Raw genomic sequence first — 22320 nt, 5'->3', positions numbered from 1 at the left:
CCCGGCGCCGCCCGCCTCGGCGCTCAGAGCCCCTCCCAGCTCCATCATGGCCACGATACGCCCCCAGTTCACCCCGTCCCTGAACAGCTCCTCCCTGACCACCGCCAGGCTCCGCCGCAGCGCCGCCCGCCCGCCGTCGTCCGCGCGCAGCAGCAGCGCCGACGCGTGGGCCGACAGGTTGCCGCGGTAACGGCGCTCCAGCTTGTCACCGGCGCGCCTCAGAGCCACCTGCACTCGGGGCGGAGCCAAACAGGGATCTGCCAATGAGAACAGAGGAGACAAGTGATGTCATCACAGCACACCTGACCACACCTCTCTCAGCGCTATGATGTCATCGTTACAGGTTCAGGACTGCGGCTGCTCCTCGCTTTAACAGAAGTTATCATCGCAGCAGTAGAAGTACTTACAGTAACGTGAGTAGTGGAGTAACAGTACTTGTAGCAGCAGTAGTGGGCAGGCGTGGTTCTCACCTGGTTGGACGTCTCGGTGTGACGTCCCAGATCTCCTTGACGGTGATGACGATGATGATGACGAAACTTGGTTGCGTTGGCGCGGAGGTGACGGCGGCGGCGGCGGGAAACGCCAGGCCACGCCCCTGCTGAGCAGCTTGTACCTGAGGTAATCCTCCACCAGGTCCCGGCTGGTGTAGGCGGTTGCCATCGCCCCCTGCAGGCCCACTGCGGTTAGAGCTGAGAACCCGCCGCGCCACGCATTCTAGATCCTCACACAGCGACCAATGGGAGCGCAGCGCCTGGTGACGTCAGCGGGCAGCGCGTTATTAAGTGGTGAGAGGTTTTAATCCGTGATGATTTTTCACAGCTGAGTCCATCCTCCAGAAACAACCCGATGAAGAAGCTCCGAGTCTGATCTTTGCTCAGACCGGATCCGTCTCCAGTGAGGGTGAAGCCATCATCGATAAACACTCACCCGTATTGATTATCGGTTGATGGAGGACCGGGTGACTCCGCGCGGCTCCAGACCCGGTTCAGGTCTGAGGAGGCTGAAAGGAAAATCCGTCATGATGCTGAACAGAGCGGACTGTTTCTGAGGAGAGCTGCTGCTGATCAGCGGAGAAATGACGATCAATAATCGATATCAGGAGGGAGGAGGACTGAAAAACACCCAACAGAGGAAGAAGAGGAGGAGGAGGAGGAGGAGGAGGAGGAGGAGGAGTGTACTCCGGTTGAAAAGTGGCGGAGAGAAGAGAAAGCGAGCTCCGGGTCCGGGTCTTCCTCTGGGTTTGTAGTCCTCACTGAGACTGCACGTGCCACACACACCACACTCTCATCTCTCACACACACACACACACACACACACACACACACACACACACACACACACACACACACACACCCTCTCTGCCGGTGGTTCCGCCCCCTCGGTGTGACCGGCGGGATTCCCCTGTCACTCCACGAACCGTCAAAATAAAAGCTCTGAGATGATGATGATGTTCTGGGTCTGGTTCCGGCTCTGGATCCAGGTCTGGTTCCGGGTCTGGTTCCAGGTCTGACCCGGCTCAGTCCCGGATTGTGTGTGTGAATAACTTCACTTCCTCTTTCTGCGTCTTATTCAGCCATCACTGCCTCTGGGTGCGCGCGCATGTGAGCGTGCACGTTAAAGTATTTTAATAGTATTATTACAGTATTATCAGAGTCTGTAGTACTTTTAAAAGTATCAGTATTCGCAGTTATTTAATAAGTAGTAATAGTTTTAGTAGTTGTACTTGAAGCAGAAATATTATTTTAGTCAGTGGCAGTTGTTGGAGTACTACTATGAGTCGCAGTAGTAGTAATAGTATGAAACAGAGTATCAGTAACAGTAATAGTAGTACTGTGAATGAAGAGTACAGGTAGTAATATTACTGACAGTGTGTGTGTGTGTGAGTCAGATAAAGTTATTTTGAACAGTCAGCTGACTGTGAACTGCTGCTGTGTGTGTTTGCCGCCCCCTGCTGGATCCTCTGCTCCATCACACAAAACATCCGCTCACTGGCCCCGGAAATACATCTACTCCACGTTACTCCACGTTACAGATACTTTACTCGAATACTTCCATTCTCTGATACTTCATACTGTCACAGTCACCGCATCGCGTACTCCCGTTACACACACGGAGTAGAAGTACTGCATTCAGAATGGTACTGCAGTAAAAGTATGTGAGTAAATCAGACGTGCACTTCAAGTACTGCAGGTTACTTTACACAGTCAGAAACATCCGGGTTACACAGCAGAAACTGTTGTTGTTGTTGTTGTTGATTACCACCGGGAGGCGCAGGTGAGTTGTGTATTTACGGTGCAGCTGACAGCACGTGAACGCAGCAGCCTTCTCTCCGGTTACCGGGGCCGCGTCACATGTGTTTCTATTTTCTCCACCTTTCCCTCCGACCCGGAAGTGCTCTGAGGGCGGGGGGGGGGCTGTCTAACACGCAGGTATTACATTTCTCTCTCTCTCTCTCTCTCTCTCTCTCTCTCTCTCCATCACACTCGTCCAAACTCCGCCTCGCGCGCTCCGCTCTCCGGTCACACCACCACCACCAACAACCACCGACGGCTCTGCGGGCCGGACCGAGCCGGACCGAGCCGGACCTGAACCACAACATGTCCCTGCAGCTGCCTCCGTGCGTGATAGACTGCGGGACCGGGTGAGGACACGCGCACACACACACGCGCGCTCAGCAACTGTAAAGACTGTGACGTCATGTGTGTTTCAGAGACCATCATCATGTTTTTTTGGGGGGGGGGGCTGTTGTTGCTGTTGTTGTTGTTGTTGTTGTTGTTGTTGAAGGAACAGTTCACCTGAAACAGAAGCGTCAGACAGAGCAGGATCAATCAGGAGATTGATAATAAACTTTATTTATCAGTGCAGTTATTGATTATTTAAAGACTGGTTCCACCCTCCAGCCTGTGGTCCTGGCCTAGGTCCTGGTCCTGGTCTGTATTCATTGCTGTGACAGACAGGAAACCTCAGTCGTATTGTGAGGTTGTTGTTTTCATTATCAGTGTTTTTCTGTCGGTGGATTGATCCCTGATCAGTCAGATCTCTGTCATTGATCGTCTGTGATAATCAATAAATCAGTTAGTTTCTCTCTGTCTCATGTCACAGTGACTGAATCTGCTGCTCGGATGAAACAAAACCTCAATTACAGTTACAGTTACAGTTACATTACTATTACATTACAGTTACAGTTACAGTTACAGTGGAGTAAAGTGCTGTGAAGCTTCACTGTCATCAGTGTGTTCTGTGTCTGATGGACACTGTCGGGATTTGAACAGTTGGTGTCAGGAGCACATGGTGTGTGTGTGTGTGTGTGTGTGTGTGTGTGTGTGTGTGTGTGTGTGTGTGTGTGTGTCTCCACCCGCTGATCTGTGATCAGTCTATTCTGGTCTGAATGTAGGACAGCTGCAGGAAGTAGAACAGGAGCCTTCACCCCATCACACTGTCAGAACATGAACCTCCTCTCTGAACACAGGGAGGAGCAGAGGGAGGAGGTGCAGAGGGAGGAGGTGCAGAGGGAGGAGGAGAGGGAGGAGGTGCAGGGGGAGGAGGAGAGGGAGGAGGTGCAGGGGAGGAGGAGAGGGAGGAGGTGCAGAGGGAGGAGGCTCAGATGTTCACTAACAGAGTTTCTGTGTGCAGGTACACAAAGGTCGGCTATGCTGGAAACACAGAGCCACAGTTCATCATGCCCTCCTGTAAGACACACACACACACACACACACACACACACACATGAACACTGCAGTGTGTTATTATGTGTGTGTGTGTGTGTGTGACCCTGACCAGGCATCGCCATCAGGGAGTCGGCCAGCGTGGGAGAGCAGGCTCAGAGGAGACTCGTTCGAGGAGTCGACGACCTGGACTTCTACATTGGAGACGAAGCCGTGGACAAACCCAACTACGCCACCAAGGTGAGAGAGTGAAGGACGCACGGCGCCCTCTGCTGCTCACACCTGTCCTGACGCCCTGTCTCTGCTTCAGTGGCCGATCCGTCACGGGATGGTGGAGGACTGGGACCTGATGGAGAAGTTCATGGAGCAGGTCATCTTCAAGTACCTGCGAGCCGAACCCGAGGACCACAGCTTCCTCATGGTGGGTCCAGCTTTGTTTACTCAGTCTTTGAATGGGTTCCACTGTTTCTGTCCTGGAGCAGGTTTGGAGGTTTTAAAGGTCCTTGAGCATGTTGCAGTTCCTTAATGAGGGTCCTTGAATTACGTGGTATCATGGTGTCCTGCTGTGTGTGTGTGGTGTGTGTGTGTGTGTGTGTGGTGTGTGTGTGTGTGTGTGCGTGCGCAGACAGAGCCTCCTCTCAACACTCCAGAGAACAGAGAGTACCTGGCTGAGATCATGTTCGAGACCTTCAACATACCTGGACTCTACATCGCAGTACAGGTGAGACAGAGCACACAGGTGAGGAGGTCCTTGAGGAGGACACAGAGGTCCTTGTCCTGGTCCTTGAGGATTTTCCAGGCGGTGTAATGAAATACAGTGTGTCCCTCCGTCAGGCGGTGTTGGCGTTGGCGGCGTCCTGGACGTCGCGGCAGGTGGGACAGCGGACTCTGACTGGCATCGTCATCGACAGCGGAGACGGAGTCACACACGCCATCCCTGTGGTCATACACACACACACACACCATTTTAAACTCCACTGCTGCCGTCTGCAGCCTCTCTGCTCACTGATTGGTCGGTGTGTGTCCATTGCAGGCCGAGGGCTACGTGATTGGCAGCTGCATAAAACACATCCCCATCGCTGGGCGGGACATCACCTTCTTCATCCAACAGCTGCTCAGAGACAGAGAGGTGGGGATTCCTCCAGAGCAGTCGCTGGAGACCGCCAAGGCCGTCAAGGTACCAGACTCCTCCTCTGCTCCTCCTCTGCTCCTCCTCTGCTCCTCCTCTGCTCCTCCACAGCTCAACTCTTTTTCAGTTTATTTCTCTGTGTATCTCTGTATATTTCTGTGTAGGAGCGGTACTGTTACATCTGTCCGGACATTGTGAAGGAGTTCACAAAGTATGACTCAGACCCGGGGAAGTGGATCAAACAGTACCGAGGAGTGAACACCGTCAGTCAGACCTCCTTCCACATCGACGTGGGCTACGAGCGCTTCCTGGGCCCAGAGATCTTCTTCCACCCTGAGGTGATGTCACAGCCTCTGTTAGCTCCTCGTCTTATTTTGGAGGAACACTTCCTGTCTGAACAGACCAGAGCCCTGAGGTCAAAGGTCATATCTGATGGGGGGATGTGGCCTCAGTGTGTGTAAATATATGTGTGTGTGTGTGTTTCAGTTTGCGAACCCAGACTTCATGCAGCCGATCTCTGACGTGGTGGACGAGGTGATTCAGAGCTGTCCCATCGACGTGAGGAGGCCGCTCTACAAGGTACCACACACACACACACACACACACACACACAGCTGCTGCTCTGTTTCCAATTAAAACTCTGTCTGTGTGTGTGTGTGTGTGTGTGTCAGAACATCGTGCTCTCCGGAGGATCCACCATGTTCAGAGACTTTGGACGGAGACTTCAGAGAGACCTGAAGAGAGTGGTGGACGCCAGACTGAGGCTGAGTGAAGAGCTGAGCGGAGGACGGATAAAGGTCAGAGACAGACAGACAGACAGAGAGAGAGAGAGACAGACAGACAGACAGACAGATAGAGAGAGAGACAGACAGACAGACAGACAGATAGAGAGAGAGACAGACAGACAGAGAGACAGACTGATTCCTGTGTGTTTTGCAGCCAAAGCCGATGGAGGTTCAGGTCGTCACTCATCACATGCAGCGTTACGCCGTCTGGTTTGGAGGCTCCATGTTGGCGTCCACGGTAACCACGCCCCCCCACACACACACACACCACACACACACACCCACACACACACACCACACACACACACACACACACACACAGATAAACTGGACTTTAGTGACTCTGTTTTTGTTTGTTTGTTTGTTTGTTTGCAGCCGGAGTTTTTCCAGGTGTGTCACTCGAAGAAGGACTACGATGAGATCGGCCCGAGCATCTGTCGGCACAACCCTGTGTTCGGCATCATGTCCTGATGGCGGCGGCGACAGACAGCTCGCCTGTTAGCCTGCTACATTGTTAGCCTGTTGGCCCTTCAGCCCGCTGCCCACTAGTAGCCAGCCTGTTAGCCTGTTAGCCTGTTAGCCTGTGGGCTCTGCAGCTTGCTGGCCTGTTTATCTGCTGTCTGCTACCACCAGCCACTTAGCCAGTAGCCTGTTAGTGTCTCATCCTGTTCAGTTGTTAGCCCACAAGACTACCAGACTGTTAGCAGGCTAGCTCAGCCTCAGCAGGCACATGGAGGTGTGGAGGAAGAAAAGAGTGAAAACAGAGAGTGCTGTGGTTCCTTCGTTAGCTGTTAGCCCACGCCTGATGTGTTTGACTGCAGGTTTAAAGTCTGGATCACAGGTTCAGATCCAGATGTGTGTGCAGCTGTTTGAACCTCTGGGTGAATGAGCAGCCAACAAAAAGCCAAGGACAGGAGCTGCTCTCCTCTCTGTGTCTGAGGTCTGCTGTGGTCTGTCTTCACCTCCTCCCTGCAGTCTGTCAGCATGTTAGCATGTTAGCACGTTAGCTGTCATCACGACTGAGTTACAGGAGCTGATGGTTCAGTGAGACCTGATGCTGAGTCTCAGTGATGTTCTCATGTGTTGTTTTAGCTGACAGTCTGACTTCCTGTTTACCCAAAGCATTATGGGAACTGTAGTTTTAAAATGAGAGCAGGACTATCGCCCAGTGGGGATGTCACTGACTGTGACTCAGCGTGAGGTGAGACTGAAGGTAAACCAGGTGTTTCAGCACGTCACATCAGTCCTGAGTCTGATCAGCGACCTCAGGTGAACTGATGTGAACCAGACTGTGAATACCTGTGTGTGTGTGTGTGTGTGTGTGTGTGTGTGTGTGTGTGATAAGCTGCTGCTCTCAGAGTGTTTATATTTGTAAAGACAGAGTTTATCAGAGCACAGAAATAACACATAAGCTACATTATACAGACTGTGTACATATGAACTGATCCAGGACCAGGTCCAAACCACAACACTGTCAGCCGGAGGACGCTGCGTTCAGGTACAATCATGTAGAAATGTATTGTCTGTTTTTACCTGTAGTTTCTTTATCTGTTTTAACTCACGGTGCAGACTCGGGACCTGCTGGTCCTAATGTGGACTCGGTCCTGACTCTGGACTCACTCAGTCTGTGTTGTAACTGTTTGGACCTGGGTCTGTGGTCTCTGGTCTCTCTGAGCACCTGAACTCTGATTGGATGAATATTGACGATGTGTGTTTAATAAACTCCACCTCCATCTCTGACTCTCTTCAGTCCTTCAATCATTGAATGACTTTAATGATCAGTTAATAATCAGCTGATCTGATGACGTAATGAGAGATTTTACTCAGGTATCAGGAACACCTGCTTATTCAGGCTAATCAGCCAGTCACGTGGCAGCAGTGCAGTGTGACGTCATCCTGCTGCTCCAGGTGAAGGTCTGTAAATGTTTCTGCGCTGCTCTTACAGTCTTTACGGTAACGCCTCGCTCTCCGTCCTTTACGGTAAAACGACGGGAGCGGGAAGTGAGCTCTCGGCGGATTCCCGGCGCTGACGGAGGACGGAGATGAAGCCCGCGCTGAGATGAGTGAAAGCGGCGCTCAGGTCAGAGTGAACACGTTACGTTACATGTGACGGAGTAATCAGAGTGTTTGTGGTGTTTTATCTGACCGGCTGTCACGTGTTCTTTGTCTGTTTCAATCCAAAAGTTTGATTCCGCACCGGAAACACAGCTGCAGGTTTTCAAAGTAAAAGTCCCCGCGGCTTTACTCAGCAGAGTAGTACTAGTAGTACTAGTACTAACAGTAGTACTGGAAGTAGTCGCAGACTTGGTGACGGGACCAGGACATTCACTGATGATTGATTACCATAAACTATTGATTATTGATCAATGGCTACAGGTTTTCATGCTGTGCTGAGTTCAGGGACCGTCTGATCTGTGGGATTTTCAGCTGAACATTTCCTCACATGAGACTGCTCAATAGTGATAAGTATCAGGTTGATATTGCTCACACTGATCACTGATGCACAGGTACAGTGTCAGCTCAGTGACAGGTGTGGGTCCAGTCTACGTCCTGGTTCAGTGTGTGAACGGCAGAGTGATGAGTGTGTGTCTCTGCAGCTGTTTGCTCGTCTGGAGGCCCGTCGCTGTCTGAAGGACATCGAACCTCGTCTGTTCCCTGAAGATGGTGGACCCGACCACGGTGACTGACCACGCCCACTTCCTGTCAGCTGATAGATCCTCTCACCACACGTCATGTGACCTCAGTGATTTTATTCAGTGACATGGAGGAGCTCAGTTAAAACATGATGCTGGATACAGTGACGGAACTGAGCTCACCTGTGTTTGTGTTTCCAGGTGAGGTGGTGGAGCTGTACGGGACAGAGGGAACAGGTGAGTCCAGAGCACAGGTGAAGCTTCTGGCTCCTGGTCTGAGCCTCCTGTGACCTGTGTGTGTGTGTGTCAGGTAAGACGGAGCTGCTGTATCACCTGCTGTGTCGCTGTGTGCTGCCCAACGCCGCCGGTGGCCTGGAGGTGGATGTTGTGTTCGTGGACACCGACTACAGTCTGGACATGTTACGACTGGTCAGCATCCTGGAGAACAGACTGAATGCAGGTGCACTCACTCTCCTCCTGTTTACCTTTTCTCTTCATCAGACTTCAGTTTCAGTTTGTACCTCAGGCTCTCTGATTGGACATTTCTTGCTGAAATGCACCCTGGGAGTCGTAGTTACTGATTCCCCTGAAGTGTTTACGTCCACAGTTTTGACTTTTTATTAAAGAAGCTGATATTTTCTTCCGTTCGTCTTTTCACCAGCTCCTCATTCACAGCTCTGATAAAAATGTCAGTTAAAATAAATCTGTTCTCAGGACTTCCCAGGGTGCAGCGGTGTCCTCTGTAGGAAGCTTCGCTCTAGCGCCCCCCTCAGGACGAACATGTTGAACTCCACTGCTGTTCAATAGAGAAATCACCAGGATGTAGTGAACTCTGCAGCCTGTAGGGGGCGCTGCCACATGTTACCTTAAACAATATAAATCTCTCTCTCTCTCTCTCTCTCTGTGTCTAGCTGTCTCTACCAGCTCGTCCTCTGCTGGTTCAGATGAGGCCACGTTGCGTTCGTGTCTGTCTCGCCTCCTGGTCGTCCACTGCTCCTCTTCTTCTCAGCTCCTTCTCACCCTCCACTTCCTGGAGACCTCCTTCTCGTCGCGGCCCAGCCTGGCGCTCCTACTCATCGACAGCATCTCCGCTTTCTATTGGCTGGACCGCTGCGAGGGCGGGGCCAGCCTCGCCAAGCAGGAAGAGAAGCTCGGCAAGTGTTCGGAGCTGCTGGGCCGACTGCTCAGGTGGGTATTCGTCAGTTAGGAGGTTCTACTGGTCCATTCAGAGGCTCTGTTGGTCCATTCAGATGTTCTACTGGTAGTGAGATAAGAGTCTGGGCAGTTAGTGTCTCACAAACGTTCAGGGAAGTTCTCGAGGTCCAGGAGATGTTTCTGAGGTTGGTTTTGGCCGTTGAAATGTTCTGATGTCTATTAAGAGGTTCTAGGGTCCTTCATGTGGTTGGTTCTAGTGATAATTGAGGTGGTCCTGGTTCTGTAGGTGTTTACTGGGACCACAGGTAGATCTGGGAGGTTCTGTAGGTTCTGTAGACAGCTGATCCCTCCTCCACCTTACTACGTCAGAACCTGTGAATGCTCTGTGACTCAGTCTGACCTGTGGCTCCTCCTCTCAGGGATTACCGAATCACCGTCTTCGCCACCTGCCACGCCATCAGGAGGAGCTACAGCGGACCCTCCTCCTCCTCCTCCTCAGACTCCGACCGGCCTTACCTCTGTCGCCCCTGGCAACGGCTGGTGACCCATCGGCTGCTGTGTGCCCGGCAGGAGGCTGCAAACAACATGGCCGCCGCAGCAGGAAGCGGCAAGGAGCAGAGGAGACGGCAGCTCTTCACCGTCCACTGCACTTCCTTCTCCTCCTCCTCCTCCTCCTCCTCCTCCTCCTCGAGGACGAAGTCTTACAGGAGCAGCTCCTTCTGCGTCACAGATGGAGGAGTGGAGTTTATCTGAATGAAACGTTCTTTATTTTTTTGGCTTCATGTAAAAACAGTAAAAGCTTGTTGTTGTTGTTTCTGTTCACTGATATTAAACCTCAGTCTGACATAAACAGAAAAGACTCCTCTGCTCTGTGGGTCTGAAGGTCAGTGACCAGGGTCCAGGTCTCCTTCAGGGGCTTCCTGTTGTCACTGAGGTTCTGAGGGGTATCTAAGGTCTTGTGAGGAGGAGGTGTATGAAGTCAGTGGAGGTGGTTCATGTGGTTCTTCTGGTCCCTTGAGGTCATGGAGATATTCTTTAACATGTTTGACAGAGAAGCTCATGAGACCAATTATTTAATGAAAACGAATCTCATCGTGTTTAAATGCTGAATATTAATGATTCATTCTGAAATCATTGTCAGTTATTTGGTCCTTGTTGGGGGCACGTGCAGCATCAGTCCCGATCCTCAGGAATCCAGTCCGGGACTTCAGGTCTGATGACAGAGACCGCTTCACCAGAGCAGCCCTCCAACAGATCCCTCCGCGGGGTCAGACACACTTTTTACACAACACAAACAAATTCACCGAGTGTGTCGCAGACACGGAGGAAGCCGCACATTGTAAACTCTCAGTCCGGCTCAACGTCGCCTTTACCCGGGTGTGAAGAAGAAACCGCTGGCCGCTCAGCGGCTCCGCTGCGGTGCAGTAGTAAATGTTTTGCGGGACCTACTTCTCCTGCTGGCGCTGACAGGCGGTGCTTCGGTCGCTCCCAAACATGGCCTCCATGACGGAGCGACCGCTTCAACTTTAATTTTTCGCCAATTTTCAGCAGAAAACCGTCTTTTTTTCCTTCCACGGTCAACGGGAATGTTTCGTCGGACAATCTTATCATGCCAGACTTATGAAACCGATGTTATCTTTCGGAGAAGTTCGCTGTTGGCTTTAAACAGATCGGTTTAAGTTGGCTGGAAAGCTGGAGAGGAAAAAGAGAATTGCATCAAATCAGTAAGGACGCTTTTTCTGTCTCCTATCGACACCTGTGCAGGTTTGCTCCTCAGTTTTTTGTCAGGTTCCTGCGTTAACTTGACGCCGGTCATTACGATTTAAAGTGGGGGGGGTGAATAAGCGCGCCCTGGAGCCGGGATGCGCTCGTTTCTGGTGCGCGCTAACAGCTAGCCTGTCAGCTAATGCTAATGCTAACAGAGAGGTGATCAGTCAACTGGGCGGTCCGAGGAAGCTAACGGCTAACAGCTAACTGCTGTGTTTCTGCAGCTGTAACTGAGTCAGTTTGTTTCTTACAGTGAGGGTGTGAGTGTGAGCGGGTGGTGCTCAGGCTGCAGGTGGAGCAGACAGGTGAGTCCTCACCGTGAGCCGCTGACCGGTGATTTCATTAACGTCATCATCACTTGTTTTAATCAGAGTTATGGTTCAGCTCAGGTGTTCGTAGTGTGATACCTGTGTATCTGTGTGAACACACCGGACACGTGTGTTAACTGTTTCCAATATCGATCAATCTGCTGATCAATAATCAACCTGATCGTAATGTGAAGATAAAGTTCTATTCAAACAGCTGAAACAGTAACTCTCATCACATCAGACCTGCAGATGTTCCTCAACTGAAACAGTAATCAATAATAATCAATACACTGAAGTGATCAATAGGTGTAGGTGCAGTGTGTGTTCCTGGTGTGTTTGGTGTCACATCATGTCCCAGGTGTGAGCAGGTCTGTGAAGAGTCCGTTAGATCCCAGCAGATCAGTGTGAAGTCAAGTGGAACACAACAACACAACAGAGCTGCACACAAACAGTGTGTCACAGTGTTTGTGTGTTTAAGCTTCATGTTGCAGTGAGCAGCTGTGGGTCGACGTTTCCTCGTGGACTTTATTTGTTTTTTAATCTTGCTCAGACCAGATTAGTTTCTCAGGTGTGTTCGTCAGAGTCTGTGCACAAACTTTTCTTTATTTCCTCATAAAACAAAATGTTTCAAACAGGGAAGCAGTGAGCGGCTCAGAGGCTTCAGGAATATGTTAAACTAATGTAGAGTAAAAATGTCCTTCTCAGCCACCGTACCTGAGTGACATGGTAAAACATTTTTGAGTCTTTTCAGATCGTCTGGACCCGGTCCGGTCTCGTGGTGGGAGCTGGACCTGGTTTATACCTGCGGGGATCAGGAGACTGAATGTTTGGTTTTTTGAGTCTGGAATGAGGGAAAGGTCCTGACTGCAGCATGAAAACAGGACTTCTGTGATGATATTAACAGCAGACTGACAGAATGAAAACGTCATGAGGACGTCAGGGGTCAAAGGTTACTGGTGTTTACCCATCAGTTCCTGGGAGGCAGCGTGCTGTAATTGGCCGCCTGTCGTAATGATTGACATGTCAGGAAGTCACTCTGCTGTCGTCTCAGACCTGCAGAGGGTTCAGGTCTGAGTTTGTTTTTAAACACAGAAGAAGAGGAGCAGGTGGGTCCAGGTGAGACGGCGCTCTCCTCTGATTGGTTCGATGTGTTGTGGTCGAGACAGGAAATACGTTTTCAGGTGTCAGGTGATGAGTGTTTTCATAATCGATTGATCTGCAGGAGATTTTATTGATCAGTTGTTGAAGTCTTAGAGAGTCGGAGCTGGTGATGATCGATCAGTGATCAGTAGTTTTTTCCTGCCGATTGATGCGAGCAGGTGAACGCTGACCTGCAGAGTCAGACCGCCTCCTCATCATCTCGATCACATCAGCTCAGGTTTAAAAAGCTCTTTGTCCGGACTCGGGTGGAGACAAGGTCCAGGTCTTTAGACAGATGTGGGTCTGGTCCGAGCTGCTCGTCTTTTCTAACCTGTGTTTGTCGGTGCTTGACCGACTCTGGCTCAGTCTAGTTTAGCTGTTGAGGTGACTGGTTTTACGTGTCAGTAGGTGACCGACTTTGTTGTGGACCCTGCAGGTGTTAAATTCACCCTGACACCAGACCTCACCCCTTCCTCCTCTGTTTTTTTTACCCAGAATGCCGTCTGAGGCCCAGTCTCAGGAGCCTCGGGACAGAGGACCGCCGCCTCCCGTCACCCGGGCCGGACGCAGCGCTCAGCTGGCCAAAGCCGCCGCTACGAGCACTGCCCCCGAGAGGCGGCCTCGCGGGCGACCTCGGAAAGATGGGAGCAGTGGCCGCTCTGCGCCTCCCGCCCCTCCTCCTCCTCCTCCTCCGCCTCCTCCACCTCCTCCTCCCAAATCCAGGAAGAAGTAAGTGAGACTGTGAGCAGTCAGTGTTTGTGGCTCAGGTTTTATCACACAGGTGACTCAGCTTCATTGATCAGCTGACACCGATCAGATAATCAATCATTTCTTTAAACAGAAGAAGCTCTCAGGTGTAACCGAGGCGTTTGAAGGCGTCACCTGTTTTTATCTCTGAATGTGTTGTTTTATAGAATAACACAGAAACGGTCTCCTGCTGTGACACGGAGCAAAGTATTGATCAGCAGAGAAATCAATAAGAAATAATCAGCGGCTTCAGGTCTGAGCAGCTCTCAGCTAACCGTCCTCTCTCTCTCACACACACACACACACACACACACACACTGGGCGAGCAGGGAGTCACTGTGTGTGTGTGTGTGTGTGTGTGTTGTGGTGAGCGAGTTGTGTTGGAGAGGAAGTGGTTAAGTTGCATGCTGGGTAATGAGCAGGGAGGAGGAGGAGTCCAACGGGAGGTGTGTACTGACTGGACTGGAGTCTGCTCCTGGTTTTACCTCCAGCTACACACACACACACACACACACACACACACACACACACACACACACACACACACACAGGGACACCCTCTCTGCTGGTGTCCAGATTGTGATGTCATCACCTGGACAGGTATTGGTCGCCTGCAGCTGGTTATTGCTCATTAATCGATGAATCATTAGATCCATTAACTTTATCAATCGTCACAGCAGAGACGGAGACGGAGCAGGTGAGCTCACAGCAGCTCCAGACTTTCTCCTCTTTCCTGCCGAGCTGCCGTCACTCAGCAGTTCTCGGTTTTTTACCTGTGAGCGTACCTGTGGCAGGCAGCCAGCTCTCTGCAGGTAGAACTCACCTGACACCTGAGCTCTCTCTGTTTCTGTCGGGGAGGACAGAAGCCGCCAGGGTGTTTGCTGCCAGGTTTTTACTCCTGATCATTAAAACCAGTAAAAAGATGTCTCAGACCTGGACCTGACCAAACCTGGTCAGACCTGATCCAGGTCTCCTTCACTGCTTCCTATCTTGTCTAGGAGAGAATGACGTCCCATGATTCTTTGCAGCAACAGTGTTTTAATTCTCTTCTTAACACATGAATGCAGAGGTCAAAGGTCATGACAGGAAACGTCTGAATTTGACTCTGATCACTTCCTGTGAGTATGACATCACTGATTGCCAGCCTTATTAGTCGAGGTGTCTGCCGTGACCTTTAACCTCTGAGTGTGATCGTGCCGATGAGCTGACCAGGTGTGTTTCTGTGTGTGCGTGCAGGGGGCGGAGTCGAGGCCGAGCACAGGTAGAGGATGAAGAGAGCATGGACGCCACGGAGAAGAAGCCTCCTCACAAGACAGGTAACGTTTCCTAACCTGCTGACCGAGCACGTTAGCATGTTAGCATGTTAGCTCTTCCTGAGTAACAGTATTTCAAGGATGTTTCAGGTCATTCAAGGAGAAGTTTCAAGGTTGTTTCTGATGTAAAGAGATTCAGGTTTCTGGAAGTTTCCAGCTGATTCAGTGACACAGACAGGAAGTGAGCAGCAAAGAGCGAGGTCGGTTCTGTGGTTCAGGTTCTGTGTTTGTGATCCGCAGACGTGAAGGAGGCGAAGGAGGCGAAGGAGAAACCCACAGGCCGCCGTCGGTCCACCTCCAGGAGGAAATCGAACGCAAACCCAGAACCTGACCCTGACCCCGACCCTGAACCCAGCCAGGACAAGCTCAGCAGGCTCAGTCCAGAACCTAAGATGGATCCTGACCCCAGTCCCCCTCACCCTGACCCCCCAGTCCCCGAGCCCAGCCCAGAACCGGCTCCTAGTGCTGAGGAACAGGACAGAACCAGCCCTCCTCCTCCTGGTGGGCTCCTGGCCTCCAGTCCCCGGACCAGCTCCCGGTCCTGGGGAAGAACCTGAACCTCGAGTCAGCCCCCCACCCCCGTCCCCAGGCCCAGCTCACAGTCCTGCCTCCAGCCCCAGACCGGGTCCTGATCCTGTGGAGGCGGACCGGCCCAGCCCGAGCCACAGCCCCGCCCACGTGGAGATGGACCGCAGTCCTGGCACAGTTCCTATGGAGACGGACGGGGGTGGAGCCAGTCCCACGGAGCAGAGTCCTGCTCCGAGTCCCTGCTTCAGTCCTCCGGTCTCGCCCTGCCCCCGGCTGGAGGACGAGGACTCGCTGTCCCCCCTGTTCCAGCGGTCTCTGTCCGAGGACTCTGGGGGCTCGCCCACCCCCAGCCTGGGACACACCAAAAAACGGTGAGACCTGAGTGAGAGCCTGAGTGGACGATCAGAGCCGGATCAGACAGCACCCAGTCCTAAACTCTCTCTCTCTCTCTCTCTCTCTGTGTACTGCCGGTGTCTCTCGCCCCGCAGTCTGAAGCAGTGTGCCTTCTGTTACCGTGGTGACGAGCCTCCTCTGGGCCAGGGCCGCCTGGTGGTGTTCGGCCCGACGCCCGGCTACATCCCCCTCCACATCCTCAACCGCCGCGCCTCCTCCGACCGAGACAACGACTGCCACGACCACTGCTACCGCGGCGACCAGGCCCTGCCCTCGTGAGTGACCTCACTTCCTGGTTATACCCTTTCAAAATAAAAAAGAGAAGAAGAGAAGAGTCGTTCAAATGGATGAAAGATACTTCAAATCTGTGTTTTTACTGTGTGGTGATCGATTAATCAGGCTGACCTGTAACTGTGTGTGTGTGTGTGTGTGTGTGCGTGTGTGTGTGTGCGTGTGCGTGTGTGTGTGTGCAGGTGCAGCAGTCCAGAGCAGTGTGGTGAGTACTCTCCATTCATACTAACCTGACTGAGAAATGAAATCTTTATAAATCAGGAGTCGTATTTCAGAAACCTCCTGACCTGCAGACCGTCTCTCACCTGTCTGGTAACCATGGTAACCAGGGTTAGAAGGTGAACAGCTCCTGAGTCAGTGTTCCTGATGGTTAATCTGCAGACAGGAAGTTTCTGTGATCCGGCCTGATGCTGTGATGTGGGTGTGGGTGTGATGATCTGATTCTGTGTGAGGTGTTTGTGAACCCAGCGAGCTGCTGGTCAAACGTCACGCTCAGGTGTTGAGGTGTCGACCTGTGCCCTGATGTTTCAGACGACCAGTCTTCCTCAGAGTTTGTGGAGCAGCTCGGACCCATCGGCCTTCCACATGACATCAACGTCCAATCACTGTTCGACCCCACAGGTACGGGAAACTTCCTCTCTCTGCTCCTCACTTCCTCTTTTACCTGTGGGTGTGTGTGTCTGTAAACCCGGCTGTGTGTGTGCAGGTCAGTGCTGCGCTCACCTGCATTGCGCCGCCTGGTCGGAGGGGGTGTGTCGAGGCGAGGGCCAGTCGCTGCTCTACGTGGACAAAGCCATCGACTCAGGAAGCACGCAGGTCAGTGTCTCGATATCTCCTCAGTATCTACACACTGAGGAGGAACAGCCACTCACTGAGCCCCGCCCCCTCTCTCTGTCACCTGTCCAGGTGTGTGTGTTCTGCCGTCGGCTCGGGGCGTCGTTGCGTTGCCGGGAGACGGGCTGCGGGCGGAGCTACCACTTCCCCTGTGCTGCCGCCGCTGGAGCTCTTCAGGACTGGAACCAGAGACACACACTGTGCACAAGACACTCACACACAGGTACACACACACTCACACACACACGCACACGCACTCACACACACACTGTAAGGTTTTATTTGCATTTTCGATCTGTGCAGTTTGTCGCTGCGTCCAGTGACTGTGTCCTGCTGATTTGTTGTGGTATGAAAGCCCCTGATGAGCGGACTTGTTGAACCTGTAGATGGACAGTAGTGAGTCGACAACATTACACACTGAGGAAATGTCAGAACTAAATTAAGTGCTGATCTGACAGGGTTTTTAAATCACTATAAGACTGAGGAGCAGTTCCTGAACTGAGCAGAAGAAACCTGCTCTGCACAGAAAGGAACAGCAGTGGCTCCAAACTGAGGCCTGTCTTTATGTTTCAGGATCAGACAGTGTGTGTTTGTACAACAGATCTTCTCTTTGAATGAACCAGTATCAGTGTAACTACAGTATTTTACAGTGTTGCATTATGGGTTGTTTGTAGCCTGATTGTGTTGTTAGGTTAGCCAGTGTTTCCAGTGTGTGTGTAGTGAGTGTTTCAGAGTTACTGAGCCTTCAAAGTGTTTGGTTAGTTCAGTTGAAACTGCTGCCACAGAGGAAATAAAGGAGTTCACAGCGTCTCCTGACGTCTTTACTGCAGAAAGGAAACCAGGAGGAAATGTGTCAAACAGCAGAGAGTTCCAGCTGTGACAGAGGAGGAGTCTGGAAACTCAACTGTCAGAGAAAATTCTGACTTCAAGGATGAACGGATGAGATTTGGTTGTCATGAGTTTAATTTCCACACTGTGGCATCTGAACTACATAAAAAAATCATCTCTAACCAGCTCCTATGATCAGTTTGTGTTGAACGTGTCTGTTTGTTGTCTGACGTGAAAATAACTCACCTCATTATTTTAAATGTCTCGGGTTTTATTTTGAAACATTTTCTGGTGTTAAACTCTTGGACCTTCTCTCCTCAGTCTCTTCACAGTGTGTGTTGTGTTCGGGCGGCGGTGATGTCAGCAGTCTGTTGATGTGTTGTTGTTGTGGTAACCGTTACCACGGCAGCTGCCTGGACCCCCCTCTGGCCCCCTCCCCATTGTGCCGGGCCGGCTGGCAGTGTCCTCAGTGTCGAACGTGTCAGAGCTGCAGGTAACACACAGTCAAGTCCAGTGTATGATCGTAGGTGATCAGCTCAGGTTGACTCAGCTTTAACCGTCCCCTTCCCCCCGTGTTAGGCTGCGAGGGGATGACGGCGTGTTGCTGGTTTGCGAGCGCTGTGATAAAGCGTACCACACACACTGTCTCACGCCACCTCTGGACCACACGCCGAGCACCGGCTGGAGCTGCAAGGTGAGACACGCACAGAAACACACACTGTCGTCAGCCTGCTGTCGACCTCTGGATGACCCCATGTGTTCTTAAACCTCTGTCTCCTCCAGAATTGCAGAACCTGCCGCCGCTGTGGCGTGAGGTCACCAGGCCAGTGGGCCAATCACCCGTTTCTGTGTGAGTCATGTGACCCGGCCCTGCCCTGCCCTCTCTGTGGCCACGCCCCCGATCTCTACACACCACAGGAGTATCTCACCTGTACCTGCTGCTATAGGTAAACACACACACTCCATCTAGTGTTTGCAAAGTAATCACTTCCTGTAGCCCCTTCAGATTAAAAGCCCTGCACTGAACAGACTTTCTGTGGCTTTTACTGTGAAGCAGTGAGAGTAGCTGAGAGCACAAGTCCAGTTTTTGAAACCTGGTTCTTTTGTCTCTTACATGATAAAGGTAATATGTGAGATCTTGGAACATGGCAGCATCAGTGAAAGTGAAGGTGAGGAAACATGGAGGCAGACAGGTTGTTTACAAACCCCAGGGTCAGAAGAGAACTGGTGTTGGTGTACGTAGAGTCCAGTGGAGCCCACATTAGCACAGGATACAGTAACGGACAGGAAGGGAGGGAAATTGCTGCTCTTCTGGAGAGATGATGTGAGTAAATGCACCAGGGTCCACTGGGTTTAAACCTGAACCTGGAACCCAGCTGTCAGGCTCCTGGTGCGTAGGCTGAACTGTCTTTGAGAAGATAAAAAAATAGAAAAATACATGTTGTAATTTCTGTGTTGGGTTGCAGGTGTGTCCATACAGAGTGCATTGTCCAGGCTGGGGAGGGCAGGGCAGGGTCTGAAAGTTACATCTGCTCCACCTGCAGGCCTCAGGAGGAGGATCTAATTCCAAACACTCCATTCCTATCTGGTCCCACCCCGACCCTGCCCGTCAGTCCTGTACATGCACCACCGGTCAGTCCCACCACTCGATAGCCCAGCCCAGCCCATCTGCTCCGAGCCACCACAGAGTCCCACCAAAACCATGTGTCCACCATTGCAGCAGAGTCTTACACCATCTCATCCTGATCCATCAGAGCTCCAACAAAGTCCTGAACCTCTTCATCCTGATCCATCAGAGCTCCAACAAAGTCCTGAACCTCTTCATCCTGATCCCATCAGAGCTCCAACAAAGTCCTGAACCTCTTTATCCTGATCCCTCAGAGCTCCAACAAAGTCCTGGACCTCTTTATCCTGATCCCTCAGAGCTCCAACAAAGTCCTGGACCTCTTCATCCTGATCCCTCAGAGCTCCAACAAAGTCCTGGACCTCCTCATCCTGATCCCTCAGAGCTCCAACAAAGTCCTGAACTTCCTCAACCTGATCCCTCAGAGCTCCAACAAAGTCCTGAACTTCCTCAACCTGATCCATCAGAGCTCCAACAAAGTCCTGAACCTGTTCACCCTGATCCGTCAGAGCTCAAGCAAAGTCCTGAACCTGTTCACCCTGATCTGTCAGAGCTCAAGCAAAGTCCCGAACCTCCTCACCCTGATCCATCAGAGCTCCAACAAAGTCCTGAACCTGTTCACCCTGATCCATCAGAGCTCCAACAAAGTCCTGAACCTGTTCACCCTGATCCATCAGAGCTCCAACAAAGTCCTGAACCTGTTCACCCTGATCCATCAGAGCTCCAACAAAGTCCTGAACCTGTTCACCCTGATCCGTCAGAGCTCAGGCAAAGTCCTGAACCTGTTCACCCTGATCCATCAGAGGTCAAACCAAATCTTGAACCTGTTCACCCTGATCCATCAGAGCTCCAACAGAGTTCTGAATCTCCTCACCATGATCCATCAGAGCTCCAACAGAGTCCTGAACCTCCTCACCCTGATCCATCAGAGTTCCAACAGGGCCCCGCTTCATCTCTCCCTGATTCCACAGAACCCCAAAAGGTTCCTGAATCATCTCATTCTAATCAAACAGAGCACCAAATAAGTTCACCATGCTCTCACTCTGGTGCAACAGAACTTGAAACAAGGCCTTTGCCATCTCGCCCTGATACTGCAGAGCTCCAACAAAGTCCACCACCATTCCACTCTGGTTCAGCAGAACTCCACAAAAGTCCTGGGACAGTTGACCCTGGTCCTACAGAACTCCAGGAAAGCCATACCCCATCTCCCCTTTGTCCAGCAGAGCTTCCACAATCCCCTGCACAGTCTGACTCTGGTCCAGCAGAACCCCAACAAAGAACTATTCCATCTCCTCTAGGACCTGTTGAGTTGCAACAAAGTCCTACCCACATGACTTCCACCCAGCGTAGTCCTCGCCAGCTCAGTTGCACCTCTCCTAGTCTTACCCAGAATTCCACAGAAGAGCAGCTTATAGCCACAGAGTCTCACCAGAGTCCAACACAGGGTAGTCCCATATCTTGTGGCCTTGCACATTCTCCACACAGCCCTTCATCAAACAGTCAAGCCCAGGAAGGGCTTAGTCCACCCTGGGTTCAGCCAGGACTTGCAGAGTCTCAGCACAGCCCCCCACCTCACAGTCCTGCGCAGGATATCACTACACCAACACAGCTGGATAGACCATGTAGTCCTGCCAGCACCCGCATCACACAGCCTCATCATAGTCCCTCACAAAGACGTAGTCCTGCACCACATAGTCCTGCAGACATTGGCACATCAGGTCCCACACAGGATGCTGAATCTACACTGGACCAGGAGAGCACTGGATCAAGCAGCCCTGCTCACCTGCAATGTGGAGCTGCACAGGACATTTCTACACTGGACCAGGACCCCTCACCAGTCTACTGTAGGTCTGCTCAGACAGCTAGAAGACGTGCCTCACAGAGGCCCATTTCAGCTCCATGTAGCCCATCACCGTCCCCACTCAGACCCACACAGTGTCTGTCACAGCCTGCTAGCCCAGGACAGGCCCACTCTACACAGCCTGTCAGGCCTTTGCCACTTAGCCTGCTTCTTTCTCAACTTACTGCACAGTCAACAGTCACTGAAGAATGCATCCAAACCAGTACCATAGAGTTGAAGTCCATGGAGCATAGCCCTGTACAGCTTAGTCCAAATGTTGACGGCCAAACACTGGAAAGTAGCCCTGCCCCCCTTAGCCCCATCTCTGAACGGTCCACGGTGCCCCCTGATAGCCATGGCACAGATGGCCAGCTCCCAACCGAGCTTGGTCCTGTTCAGTGTAGCAGGTTTAACCCCGACCCTTCCAGCCCCCGTCACGTCCCTGCTCTCTCTGCACCAGAAAGCCTTGATCACATTAGCACTTCATTGGAACACAGTAGCCTAACTTCCTCACCTTGTGCTGATGCAATGGAGGAAAATCCTCCCCCAGCTCGCCACGTTCATCAGAGTCCTTCAGATGACAGACTCATATGCTGCACGGAAGGGAAAGCTAGCCCCATACATATCCAAGCTAACTCAGCTAGTGCTAGCCCCACACATGTCAGTGAAATGCCTGCTGGTCCTGCCAGTTCTCTTCAGGCCTGTGCTAGCTCCATGCCAACAGAGGCTAGCTCTGCCCATGTCAGTCCTTTACCTGTTGACCCCAGCCCCTCATCAGTACTGCCAAGATCCGTCCACCCTCTCTCTTGTCAGGAAGAAGAGATGGAGGTACTTGTTGATCATCCAACTCTTCTTATTCAGTCAGAAGCTGGTCCCAGTCATCCTAACTCCACTCCTGGCATTCCACTTCATACTAGTGCCACTCATGCTGGTCCTGGCCACACAGAAGCTAACAGCGGCTGCAGCCTGACGGGCACTGTAGACACTGAAGAGAGAACTAGTGCCCCTGTTTGTAGTTCTGCAGAGTTCGGACAAACTCAGACGAGCCAAAGTCCCTCACATCCCAGTCAGTCCAGTCCCTCTGCATATCCAAACTACCTGCAGTCCTTCACAGACTGCTCCAGCTAGCTTTAGTCCTCCACACTGTAGGCCGACTGGTACTAGCCCAGCTAGTAGCTTTATTAGCGACAGTCTGAGCAACAATACCTCAGACCAGAGGGGCCAGACAGGTCCTCAATCTGCTAGCATAACTGATGTTAGCATCATCCACAGTCCACCTAGGTCTAGTCCTGCTGGTCAAGCTAGCCCTATTCACATACAGAGCACCTCTAGTGTTGCCC

General features: G+C 51.9%; 4 protein-coding genes across 7 annotated transcripts in view; 3 read left to right on the top strand and 1 right to left on the bottom strand.

Annotated features, from left to right (window-relative positions):
- LOC108890128 (apoptosis regulator Bcl-2) overlaps nt 1-1271 on the bottom strand; it is a 5483-nt gene extending 4212 nt beyond the window's left edge. Inside the window, exons 1-2 of one of the 2 annotated variants that reach the window (XM_018686920.2) lie at nt 408-1271; nt 1-257 (exon numbers count right to left, since the gene is read on the bottom strand). The exon at nt 1-257 is cut by the window's left edge and continues 84 nt beyond it. In XM_018686920.2, the coding sequence (XP_018542436.1) occupies nt 1-257; nt 408-660 (510 nt within the window). In that variant the 5' untranslated portion in view covers nt 661-1271. The remainder of the gene's footprint in view (nt 258-407) is intronic. The other variant, XM_018686921.2, reaches the window with a different exon arrangement.
- An 851-nt stretch (nt 1272-2122) lies between these two features.
- Nucleotides 2123-7319, top strand: actr3b (actin related protein 3B). Its single transcript, XM_018686914.2, has 12 exons — nt 2123-2641; nt 3634-3689; nt 3781-3905; nt 3976-4086; nt 4291-4386; nt 4500-4607; nt 4699-4842; nt 4959-5132; nt 5281-5373; nt 5466-5591; nt 5734-5817; nt 5955-7319. The coding sequence occupies exons 1-12, from the start codon at nt 2352-2354 to the stop codon at nt 6048-6050; spliced, it is 1503 nt and encodes a 500-aa protein (XP_018542430.1). The 5' UTR covers nt 2123-2351; the 3' UTR covers nt 6051-7319.
- A 143-nt stretch (nt 7320-7462) lies between these two features.
- Nucleotides 7463-10224, top strand: xrcc2 (X-ray repair complementing defective repair in Chinese hamster cells 2). 3 transcript variants are annotated; one of them, XM_018686918.2, is made up of 6 exons: nt 7463-7659; nt 8177-8258; nt 8414-8449; nt 8523-8672; nt 9124-9400; nt 9787-10224. In XM_018686918.2, exons 1-6 carry the CDS (start codon nt 7639-7641, stop codon nt 10118-10120), a joined length of 900 nt encoding a protein of 299 aa, XP_018542434.1. In that variant the 5' UTR covers nt 7463-7638; the 3' UTR covers nt 10121-10224. The 3 variants fall into 3 exon arrangements, with proteins under 3 accessions (XP_018542434.1, XP_018542435.1, XP_050923452.1); XM_018686919.2 differs by having other exon boundaries at nt 8177-8313; XM_051067495.1 differs by having other exon boundaries at nt 8177-8322.
- Nucleotides 10225-10367: 143 nt separating this feature from the next.
- LOC108890120 (histone-lysine N-methyltransferase 2C) overlaps nt 10368-22320 on the top strand; it is a 40278-nt gene continuing 28325 nt past the window's right edge. Inside the window, 16 exon segments of the mRNA XM_051067407.1 lie at nt 10368-11091; nt 13078-13311; nt 14566-14645; nt 14883-15196; nt 15198-15541; nt 15659-15838; nt 16037-16059; nt 16386-16475; nt 16561-16670; nt 16761-16911; nt 17838-18009; nt 18096-18210; nt 18300-18463; nt 18983-19168; nt 19358-20122; nt 20626-21808. Of these exon segments, the coding sequence (XP_050923364.1) occupies nt 13079-13311; nt 14566-14645; nt 14883-15196; nt 15198-15541; nt 15659-15838; nt 16037-16059; nt 16386-16475; nt 16561-16670; nt 16761-16911; nt 17838-18009; nt 18096-18210; nt 18300-18463; nt 18983-19168; nt 19358-20122; nt 20626-21808 (4110 nt within the window). The 5' untranslated portion in view covers nt 10368-11091; nt 13078.

This window comes from Lates calcarifer, unplaced genomic scaffold (assembly GCF_001640805.2).
Source record: "Lates calcarifer isolate ASB-BC8 unplaced genomic scaffold, TLL_Latcal_v3 _unitig_1690_quiver_535, whole genome shotgun sequence".
Lineage (NCBI taxonomy): Eukaryota > Metazoa > Chordata > Actinopteri > Centropomidae > Lates > Lates calcarifer.
This window is presented reverse-complemented; position numbering and strand designations above follow the sequence as displayed.